This window comes from Cryptomeria japonica, chromosome 3 (genome assembly GCF_030272615.1).
Source record: "Cryptomeria japonica chromosome 3, Sugi_1.0, whole genome shotgun sequence".
NCBI classification, from domain to species: domain Eukaryota; kingdom Viridiplantae; phylum Streptophyta; class Pinopsida; order Cupressales; family Cupressaceae; genus Cryptomeria; species Cryptomeria japonica.
Window position 1 is genome coordinate 377,081,632 of NC_081407.1, and position 12,139 is coordinate 377,093,770.

Genomic DNA, 12,139 nt, shown 5'->3' on the forward strand with positions numbered 1-12,139 from the left:
TTTGAAATATTTTATTTCCAAGTAATACAATAGAAAAATTATCGATAAAAAAATGAAATATCATGCAAGTTTTGAAATTACATATTTAAATTATATATTTAATTCATTATGAATTTATATATTTAATTCATTTAATTATCATTCAAATCCTATTGATAATGGGATGGACGACAATTGACAATGGATACTGTCATCCATTGGATGAGCACGAATCATTGAACACCAACGGATACTTTCACCGGAAACATGTGTCATTGAACACCAACAAGAAAGAAAGGTTATGGCCCATGGGACGATGAAGTGTCAGGTGACATGGTGTTTGGGTGGCATAAATCCTATGTATAATGGGACTCATGACAACTGACAAAGGATACTATTATCCATTGGATGAACACAGATCAACGACGTGGTGTGTATTTCGGGCCAAATGTGGGAACAATAACTTTTTTTTGGCAAAATTCTAATGGAAGACTTCCATAAACAATAAACATTTAATTAAGTATAGTTAATTTCTAAATTTGTAATTATATACTTAATTAACTATAATAAGCTCTATTTCGGGCAGAAGTTGAAAAGGATTAAAAAGTCTTCAAAACCATTCCCGAAAAGTGACTCGTGTCTATTGACGTGGCCGAAAAATGCAAAAAGTCCTTGGACCCACGAAAATTGACAACATATACCACCATCCATTGGATGAGCATATATCAACGGCTTAGGGTGGATTTCGGCCTAAATGTGGGAAGTAAACACATTTGTGAGAACTTCACCTGAAATTAAATGTTTTAAAATTTAATTAACTATAATTAAGTCTAAAAATCTCTATTTCAGGCGGAACTTGAAAAGGATTAAAAAGACATAAAAAAAAGTACAGAAAAGTGACTCGAGTTTGGTGATGTGGCCGAAAAATGGCGAAAGCCCTAGGACCCACGACAACTGACAACAGATACCATCATTTGTTGCATGAGCACAAATCAATGACTTAGGGTGGATTTCGACCCGAATGTGGGAAGTAAACACATTTTTGAGAACTTGAGCTGGAATTGAATGCTTTTAATTTAATTAACTATAATTAAGCTCTATTTCGGGCGAAAGTTGAAAAGGATTAAAAAGACTTCAAAAATAGTCTGGAAAAGTGACTCATCACTCAAGTCTGGTGACGTGTCCACTGTCCTCAGATTTTAGACTGTCCTCAGAATTTAGACTAAAGCAATGAATATTTTGTCTTTCGGCGGTGAATAGATATTAATAACAATTTATTAAATTACAACACGATTCTAGAAATTTTGCCCTTTAGGTATTACTTTTGAACTTTTCAGTATTTTCAAAATAAGTGACTCATATTCATATATCATTTCTTGGACAAACAAGTAAATCCAGGGAGATTCAGAAATGACTACTAGATTGAGGAATGCAAAAGAGTTTGTCTGTGCCAATCTAGTGAAATAAAAATTTCGAGTAAAATCTAGAACACCTACATCTCGCATTTTTTATTCTTTTGAATCTCATGGTTGAATTTGAAGGTTAGCATTTTCAGGCTTGTATCTAGCATTATTTTGAATTATTAACAGTAAAAATGATGGGGAAACAGGGAAGCAGTAGCTCAATAAGAAGCCAAGTGAATAAAAAATATACCTAACCGAATAGGTTAAAACACCGGGTTTCACTGATGAATACCAAGATATTTATGACCCTGCTATCCATAGTGAAAAGCGTATCATAAAAATTGCCTAATAAGGCGGTAGATCCAAGCAGGGCAAAATTTACTATTTTCAACACAATGTTAAAACAAAGAACAAATAAAATTGCATCGTGGGATGCTGGATTGGGAAGCATAGTGTTACCTGAAGTATTCCCTTGCCCTGAATTTGTCATGGTTTGCGTCGGAAATTATGATGAAGATAAAAAAACAATTGTCAATAAAAATACAAAAGAGGAAATTCTATCCATAATCAAGGGAGAATTTGCTCATTTGTTGAACCTAGTGTTTGAAACACAAAACTCAAACATCCACATTGACCTAGGAAAGCTGGCAGAGAATTATGAGAGTCTCGATCCAAGTCATAAAGATTCATTTATCAGAGCTCTAATAATGTGTGGTACTCCATTGGATTGGAATAATAAGCCTCCTTATGATTGTAACATTTTTGGTCCATAGGTTCAGGATACTATTTCCTTGCTGACATTTTGCCTGCGATTGGAAAATGATAGGGAAGTGGGTGCTAGCCTTCTTGAAATGATTTTTAATATCCATTGTATAAGTCAACTAGTAATATATAATTTTGTTGAGCACTTTGTTCAAACCATGAATTTTTTTTACTAATGATCAAAAAAGGTTCCTGTAAGACATTTAGGTTCTCATCCTACTTGTGCTATCTTCTTCTATCCAAGTATCGTGAAATATTCGAGACCAACAATCTTCACATTGTGAACTATAAGATTTATGAGAAGACTTGGAACAGAAGAAAGTGTCAAATATATGAATGGACACCTAAGATAAGGATGCACGATAACAGAAAGAACTACAACCTTTTTGTAGACTTCTTTTTGGCACCAATGTATAATGAAATTACAAGCACTCCAATGCCTAGATTGTCTGTGTCTTGTAGAGATAGCATTCAACTCAGAAGTCAAATACAATTGGCTAACTGGTTCTTCATGGAGCAATACACTGTGTTAAGGTTTTATGGATCAACAGTAAAACCCTAGAAACTTCCAATACATGTGACAGAGAGGGTATTTGCATTGGAATATGTACGAAAGTTAGAGAGCATAGGTAGTCACTTTCATGGTCAGCAAAATAAGAGCATATTTCTTTCCTTGCCTTTCTCATGTGGAGGGTTCACATTTGAGAGAAAATCATTTAATGTAGCACATGATTTTTTGATAGTTTTTAGCTTTGGTGATGAGGGTTTCTGGTAGTATGATCGAATTGGTGTAATTCAAGAAAGGCTTAAGAAAAATGGGAACTCTTTAGCATTATGTCAACATGAAAGTAAACCATTGCTAGAAAAGCTTAGAAACATGGACTCCTAGGATGAGGTTAAAAAAGAGATGGAGAAAATTGTCACTGATAATAACATTTCAATAGAAGAATTGTCATCATAAATTATGGCATTGCACACACAGAGGACAACAGAGCAGGGTATCCAAAATAGGAGGTCCTACAATTTCTACCAAAAATCTGCTATTCCATCTAACAAATCTATTCCCAAAATATTTCTGCAAGAATGTACATACATATTTTGGACTCAAACCAAAATAAATGATATTTGGACTATGAGGAAGAATCTCGGTGAACCAAAGACCAGCGCAGAATTTGAGTCCATCGACGAGGATGTAGAGTTGAGCAAATTGTGGAATATGGAGCATCCCACAACAACATATGACATGAGTGATGATAAAAATGAGTATGAGGTTGAGGCCACTCCAACAACTACTACAATCCTTGCAATATTTGGTGGAGTCAATGAGTCCATGAAAGAAAAATATAGCAAAGGGGAAAACATTATGGAAAAAATGGGTTTTGAAGGTGGTGGTCTAGGTTCTAGAGGAGAAGGCATTTGGTTTCCACTTGAGGTACAACTTCCATCAATTTCAAAATCAAAAGCTCCTGTTAAACCATTCATTGGACTTGATTCGTTAGATTCATCACGAAAAGGTACTACTCATTACCCTCCAGGTCCACCTGCATTTGTTAAAGGTTCAAATCCATAACCACCATTACATCATGGTATTCCCATTGGTGGTGAATCAAGTGCCACTACCATTGGTGGGGAATCTGGGGATAGTATTCCTATTAGTGTTCAGTCAAGTGCCACTATGATTGGTGGGGTTGGCATGGGTACTACTATTGATACTAGTTGTCTTGGTGTTGGACAAGTACAACAACAAAATATCTCTCGCAAGAGGCCACTAGTGGTAGATACTCATACTATTCTTAATCCTATATCAAGTGCCACTACCTCTACAAAAATATCATTTGTAGCTTCAGAACAAAACCCTCAAAAGACTATAAAACCTACACATGCAAGTGACAGTGGGACAAGACCAGGAATGGTTGTTGGTACTCCTCATAATGCATTAGTTAAAACCACAGGCATAGGTGGAACTGGAGCCTCTGCTATTTCACCTTTCAAATATTCAATTGCTTCAACAAGCCCAGATTTTTAATTTCATGATTACTATGAAAAATTTGAACACACAACAAATGCAAATAAAGAAAAAAAGAGAGAATTGCAGAGGGTTGCCTTGATTGAAGTTTTAGAGGAACAACCTGCAAGCAACTGGGTATTTCCAACATATGACCCACACAAAGATATGATGGAGTTCATGGTTGTTATGCCCCCAAATAAAGATAAAAATCCACCACACAGTCAGATAAATCCCTCTGAATTTCAAGTTAGCACCCTCCAAATGGATTTTTACAAAGTACAAAATGTGGGCCAAATTAGTGTGTCAAAAAGGACTAACGAACTGGTCTACACTTCACTACTAAAGGTCTATAGAAAAAAATAAATTGGAGAAAGAAATAGAAAATTTATAGGTAGACCTGGCAAACAAAAAATCAAAGAGTAAAGCAATAGATAACAAGTGCAATGATTTACAGAAAAGGATAAAAAATTCAAGGTCTGCAGTAGAAATTGCAGAGCATGAAAAGATGGAGGCAGAATTGAAGGAACTGAGGGAAAAATTGGCTAAATGAAGTAAAAAAATTGATAATGAAAGAGCTAGTTTTTAAAAATTATACAATAGTTTTTTATTAAGGATAAACAGGTTTTGAGGGGAGCCGAAACCCCATACAACATGTTTTGAAGGGACCCGAAACCCTCATATTTTACTAGGATCTGGAACCCAAAAAACAACACTTCCTAGAGGAATAATCATAAAAAAACTAGCAGCCCAACCACAACCGACACTAAAAATGACTAGCCTCTAAAACAAAAATAAGGGTTTTACTAAGACTCCCTTAACCTTCGAGTGACAACATGGGTTTTCTAGGCACCTATAACCTTCAAAGACACTAGACTATAACAAGTAGCCATACAATCAAGATTAGGAGTTAGAGGGTTTTGAATGAATCCCCTAACCAATGGCCTGGGTTTTGAACTGGCCGCCAAAACCAGTAGAGAAGGGTTTTCCTAGGCTCCCTTAACCTGCAACATAGATCTCAGGTTGCCAAAAACAAAACCTATCCTTAACTAAAAACCAAAACAGCAAGTGGCTAGGCTAGGCCCTTGAAAACTACTAGCATCCAACCTGCTTGTGGGTTTTACAAGGCTTCCACAACCTGAACCAAACATCAATAAAATAAACAAAAAACAATAGCCAAGAGGGGGATTTTGAAAGGCTTCTTGAGCCTTCATAGTGGGTTTTATAGTGGCTCCCATAACCAGCAGGAGGGCACCCATCACCACCCAACATCTGATCAACACTTGCCTTCTAGCATGACACCTCTCCACCTCAATAAGAAAGGAAACCACCTCAATAGGAGCTGGAAGGAAAGAGAAAAAGCACAGGGAAAATGAAGTAGATAACCCCAAAATAAAGACCAACAACCAACATATATTCACATGATGCTTAGCTGGAAAGAAGGGTTTTGAAAAGGCTCCCAAAACCTTGAACAAAAACAGAGGCCAGTAGCAGAAGGACTCTATGCCAATAAGTTTCACCAAAGTCTCCACCTCTTAAGGAGAGGAGGGAGAGAAACCCATCAACAAAGAGACAATCACAAGATCACATCCAACCTCAAATAGAAAGGTATCCAATACCCCCATCAGGAGCCATCCCACCAAACTCTGCCCACAACTCTTCCCCTCTATGGAAGAGTGGTCCACCTCAATAAGATAGACAAACACAAAAGGAAGAAAGACAACCTGTGAAACACCAGAGAATCTCTTGAAAATAATTTATCCATAAAAGCACTCACAATATGCAAGAGAAAACTTAGAAATATCACACCAAAAGGATGCAGGGACCTCCCAGAAAGAGTTTCCCAACCACACCAGATCATTCCCAAAGGCCAAAACACAACTCGTGGGGAGAAAGGACTCTAGAAAAAACAAAACCTCCACCCGGATCCCAAACATCCCCCTCACACCAAGGCACAACCAAGAGAGCACAGACTACAGTCAAAGCCATCGTAGCCACCACCAAAACTTTCTTGCTCAAAGAAACACGACCAACAAAAGGATCTCCACCTCATGGGCTGATCAGGTCCAAAAGAAAGCTTGACCCATATCCAGATCCAAGCACCTGTAGATCCAATGGCCTCCATTGCCAACACAGAAAGGAAGAGTAGAATCGGGGTAAGGGCAAAGAGTCTCGACACCATCCACACTCTTATTCATGCCCACAATGCCCACGACAGAAAGCACCGATGGGAAAAATATTCTACCATTAGCCAAACAGGGCAATGAGGAGAAGAGCCAGGACACATCCCTCCCAATGACCAAAGAAGACACCAAAGTGTCCACAACACTAGCAAAAAGGTTGACCTCTAGCAAGACCCCAACCCCACTAGGATCGACCACCTCCCTATCTCTGTCATCTCCTTTCTCTGCTGCATCTTCTCCTCCATTAGCTACCCTTGAAACCCTAGTTCTAGCGATGATTCCCGCTTCCTGCATCTTCCCAATCTAAAAATTATACAAAAGTTATGAGTCTTCTATTGCCGAAATAAAAAAAATACAGGACCTATTGGATCATGAGAAGGAAAAAGCAAAACATTTGGAAGAGGAAGTAGAGGAAGAAAGAAAAAAAAGTGCACAAATGAAAGAAGACTTGCACAATGCAAATGATAAAATTAAAATTTTGGAGGATAGATGGAAAGATAATATGAAAAATACAACAAAGTATATACAAAAAAACATTTGGGGGCAAATAATGGAGATGAGTGACAAGTTGTGTGAATGGTTTGAATTGAATTAAAGTCTAAGATTAATTTATTGAAAAATCAAAGGGCACATTGAGAAGAGCATACGTGTTTATTCAAAAGAGGATATGACAAAACAAATTTTGCAAGTAGTATACAGTACTAGTGACAGCTATTTGGCATCCAAGGGAATTAACAACCACATTGATGCCACAGTTAAGACATCATCTATCCTTCAAAAATGCCAGAAACTAAGGGAAACATCGAAAGTTATGGATAAAGGTGGCAAAAAGATATTGATGCTGCAAGAAAAGACAACTACTTTGATTAAACTTGGTTTGCCAAAGTCCATTGACCCATCAAATAAATTCATTGGAAAAGAAGCTTACAGAAAATTCATGGAGAAAAAAATGAAGTTTGATTTAGACTTGCTTCCTAAGAACACAACTCCCCAAAGCTTTCTGGAATTCATCAAACCATTTACAACTTTCAATGCAGTATTCGGTGAAACAGTGATGTTAAGTCACTATTCTAAATATGGGTTGTTGAAAAAGTTGCAGTTGACTTTCCATAGTTTAAAGAATATTGACCTTCCATCAGATGAACATGATCCCCCACACTTTCTGCCTCCATAAGAATGGTAGTGAACATCCCTGATCAATGGGTTTTCTTTTTTAGGGTTTCTTGACCTATTAAAGATTGAGTTCATTCTTTTTATTGTAAGAAGAAGAAGGTTTTTTACATTACACATTTTTTGAATATTGAGCTCTCTCTTTTTGAGCATATTTTCTGTGTATTTCTTTCTTCTGTGATTTGCTTCCTTGCTTCTCCTTGTAACAGGTTTTTTTAGCTTGCAGAGATCATTTGGGCGACTGTAATCTATATGAGTGCCCTCAAATGACACTACTCAAATCAGAAGGAAAACAAAGACAAACAACATGGTATCAGAGCTTCAAATCTGCAGCTATCTGTTCTTGTTTTGAGATTTTCTACATTGGAAGCAGATCTAGGGTTTCAAAATTTTTTAATGCACCTAGGAATAGGCCTTTTTTCTGAGCACTTTGGGCCTAAAACGACCTCACCATCATGCTAAGATGGCCTGAAAACCCCTATGGTCATATAAAATTTGACCTATTTTGGTTCTTGAGCCTCTAGGAGTATTTTTTTCTCAAATCCAAGTCGTACGACCTTGGCACGTAGCTTTCTCCGGCCCTCGCCGACAACTTTCCCCAGTGGCCCTACTCTCTCCTAGCCCTACCGCCGTGCTCCACTCCCAGCCCACCGCTAGCCGTTGCCTCTCCTAGCCCCACCGCCACGCTCAGCTCACGGCTCACTTCTGCCGCTACTCCCTGGCCCAGCTCCACCGCCGCTGGCCTCCCTGCGGCACCCGCCGCTCGCCCCAGCCTCGCCGCTGCTATAGCCCCCACTGATGCCCGACCTAGACCCGCCACCCGCAGCGCCCATTGGCCTTGCCGTCACTAGAAACTGCCACCTAGCCACTGGAGCTCCTCCCAGCCACCGGAGCGCCACCCATCCACCACCTGAGCGCCGCTCCCTGGCCACCTCTGCCCGAATAGCCACCAGACTACCCCTTCCTCTTATTTTGAAGGGGGGTTTGTTTTTTGGCCATATCTTGGGCATACGAAGTCATTTTTTTGAAAATGAATAGGCATCAGAAAGCTGGTTCCGAGCTGGACCTTGTCGTGCTAGTAATTTTTTCCAATTTTTCTATTTGACTGTGTTTTTTTTCCAGTCAAAGTGAGGTCTCTTTTTTGCACTCCAGGAGTTGTAGAATGAGCATCCAAACTCTATTTTTTTTTTTTTGGAAAGCGTGTACTGTGTACTTTCCAACCATATGAGTTTTATTTCTAGATTCTGGTCGATGCATATTTTATTCAATTTTTTGCTTTTCAGCACTCTGGTGGATATCATGGTTGTTTCAGGTCCTGGGATCTCTTCTCTAAGTAGGATGTCTCTATTTTGGTTCTCGTTTCTATTTCCAGTCTTCTTATCATTGTAGCATTGTATTTATGAAAACGCACTAAGATAAAGTGCCATCGTGCATTGTTTACTTGAGATCATGCACATCTTGTGCCTTATTGTACATGCACTACTCTTATAAAGTGCCATGAGGGGGTTGATGTTTGCCTGTTCTTTTCCATCTTCCTTTGTCCAGTGAGTGTTCCTTCCACAACATGCACCTCATGATGTGTGTCAAGTGAGTGTTCCTTCCATGACACTATGTACTTTCTCTGCACCCTTGATGTTCCTGGTTCTTCGTTGTGCAGTTCTTGTTGGCCGTTCTTTTCAGTGTACCTGTCCCTCTCCCTTTTCAGCATTATGGGGAGGTTTGTTTTATTGGTTCTAATGCTTCCTTGGTTCGATTGATCAGCTCTTCAGGCTTTGGTGTCTCATGCCATCTGTATCTTTGAGTTCAGTTGTTTGTCTTTTTTTGCCTTCTAATTCGAGTAGTGTCATTTGAGGGCACTCATACAGACTACAATCTTCTCTACCTAGTCATGTTCTATTTTAGTGGAGGTTCTTCAGATCAGTAGTTATTCTTCGACATAATTTGCAGGATCTTCGTGCTTCAGTGGTGTTCTTTTCCATCTCTTTTTGGAGTAGAGTTGTCTTCCCACATCGTTTTCTCTATTTCTCCAGTTCATAAATATTTCATTGTATTTGGGTACCTGATCAGGCCTTGTTGCCGGGACCCATCTTTATTGCTTTCAGTAGCTGTTCTAGGTTTTAGCTTCTCCATAAGTCTAGCTTAAGGGGGGGTGTTAGAGTATTTGGGTATTTACATAATTAATTAAATAATATTTGTTTAATTATTTAAGTTCCCTTTATCTCTTTTACACTTAAGCTAACTTTAGGTGCATAATAATTAATTCTTTTATTAATTATTATGTGCAAACCTAGGTTTTCCTTTTTAGGGTTTCTTGACCTATTAAAGGTTGAGTTTATTCTTTTCATTGTAAGAAAAAGAAGGTTTTTTACATTACACATTTTGTGAATATTGAGCTCTCTCTTTTTGAGCATACTTTTTGTGTATTTCTTTCTTCTGTGATTTTGCTTCCTTGCTTCTCCTTGTAACAGGTTTTACAGCTTGCAGAGATCATTTGGGCTCCTATGGTGTTGCATTTTCTCAACTCCAACAAACATGTATTGTGATCTCAATGCCATTCTATGGAAATCTGACACATTGATGAAACCTCAATGGTACGACTTGCATGGCATGAATCCATTGGCGCCCTAGCAACATGTTATAACCGAGCTCTCTATCCAATACATGGAATGTAACATCAATTGTAATAGGTCCTACTTGTACTAGTAGAATAACCATGCCTTTTGACGGGTGTTCCTCTCTATCATATGCTTTGATGTTTATTCTCTTTGTGGCATCACTATGAAACTCAAAATAGCCCAATTCTTTGATCAATTTGAGTGTGCATATGTTGAGACAAACTCCTCCATCTATAAATACTCTTCTAACCTTTTTCTTATCTATATATGCCTCTAGGTGTAGATGATCGTTATGTAAAGCCTTGTCTATAGGAACATCTCGCTCTATGAAAGCAATATGGGTAGAAGTAGCCAAATTTTCCACCATGGATTGGAAAGTGTTTTCATCTATGTCACGTGCCACAACTAAATATTGAAGAGCCTTATTTAGAATAGCTCTGTGATTTGGTGATATTTGTAGCAACTCAAAAAGTGATATTTGTGGGAGACAAATTTTGGTGAGACAAATTTTAGTTGGGATCAGTCGGTTTTCCTTTTTAGGGTTTCTTGACCTATTAAAGGTTGATTTCATTCTTTTCATTGTAAGAAGAAGAAGGTTTTTTACATTACACATTTTGTGAATATTAACCCTGAGCCTCTGGGAGTATTTTTTTCTCAGATCCAGGTCGTACGACCCTGGCACGCAGCTTTCTCCGGCCCCCACCGACAACTTTCCCTAGCGGTCCTGCTCTCTCCTGGCCCCACCATCGCGCTCTGCTCCCGGCCCACCGCTAGCTGCTACCCCTCCCAGCCCCACCGCCACACTCAGCTCACGACCCACCTCCGCTGCTACTCCCTGGCCTAGTCCCACCGTCGCCAGCCTCCCTGCGGCCCCCGCCGCCTGGCCTGACCTCGCCGCCGTTGTAGCCCCCATTGCTGCCCGGCCTAGACTCGCCACCCGCAGCACCCATTGGCCTCGTCATCACTGGAAACCTCTGCCTGGCCATTGGAGCTCCTCCCAGCTACCGGAGTGCCACCCATCCACCACCGGAGCGCCGCTCCCTAGCCACCTCCGCCTGAACAGCCACCAGATTACCCCTTCCTCTTGTTTTGAAGGGGGGTTTGTTTTTTGGCCATATCTTAGGCATACGGAGTCATTTTTTTGAAAATGAATAGGCATCAGAAAGCTAGTTCCGAGCTGGACCTCATCATGTTGGTAATTTTTTCCAATTTTTCTATTTGACTATGTTTTCTTTTCAGTCAAATTGAGGTCTCTTTTTTGCACTCCAAGAGACATAGAATGAGCATCCGAACTCTGTTTTTCAAAAAAAGTATATTTTTGGAAAGCGTGTGCTGTGTACTTTCCAGCCATATGAGTTTTATTTCCAGATTCTACTCCATGCATATTTTATTCTATTTTTTCCTTTTGAGCACTTTGGTAGATATTGTGGTTGTTTCAGGTCCTGGGATCTCTTCTCTGAGTAGGATGTCTCTATTTTGGTTCTCGTTTCTATTTCCAATCTTCTTATCATTGTAGCATTGTATTTGTGCAAACACACTGAGATAAAGTGCCATCATGCATTGTTTACTTGGGATCATGCACATCTTGTGCCTTATTATACATGCACTACTTATAAAGTGCCATGAGGCAGTTGATGTTTGCCTATTGTTTTCCATCTTCATTTGTCCAGTTAGTGTTCCTTCCATGACATTCACCTCGTGATGTGTGTCAAGTGAGTCTTCCTTCAATGACACTATGTACTTTCTCTGCACCCTTGATGTTCCTGGTTCTTTGTCGTGCAGTTCACGTTGTCCATTCTTTCTAGTGTACCTGTCCCTCTCCCCTTTCAGCATTATGGGGAGGTTTGTCTTGTTGGTTCTAAAGCTTCCTTGGTTCGATTGATCAACTCTTCAGGCTTTGGTGTCTCATGCCATCTGTATCTTTGAGTTCAGTTGTTTGTCTTTGTTTGCCTTCTAATTTGAGTAGTATCATGTGAGGGCACTCATACAAATTACAATCTTCTCTTCCTAGTCATGTTCTAT

The 12,139-nt window shown here is 39.3% G+C and overlaps 1 protein-coding gene across 1 annotated transcript; it reads right to left on the bottom strand.

Annotated features, from left to right (window-relative positions):
• Positions 1-8,194: 8,194 nt before the first annotated feature.
• On the bottom strand, positions 8,195-11,030 carry LOC131874185 (glycine-rich cell wall structural protein-like). Its single transcript, XM_059217440.1, has 2 exons — positions 10,862-11,030; positions 8,195-8,436 (listed from the first exon to the last, which is right to left on the bottom strand). Exons 1-2 carry the CDS (start codon positions 11,028-11,030, stop codon positions 8,195-8,197), a joined length of 411 nt encoding a protein of 136 aa, XP_059073423.1.
• Positions 11,031-12,139: the final 1,109 nt, after the last annotated feature.

What these genes read in the sequence shown, in the direction of transcription:
- LOC131874185 (XM_059217440.1), bottom strand. Translation starts at nt 11,030, where the DNA reads ATGGGGGCTACAACGGCGGCGAGGTCAGGCCAGGCGGCGGGGGCCGCA. An exon ending in GCCGGGAGCAGAGCGCGATG is followed by an intron (nt 8,437 to 10,861) that starts GTGGGGCCAGGA and finishes CTATTCGGGCAG; the next exon opens with AGGTGGCCAGGGAGCGGCGC.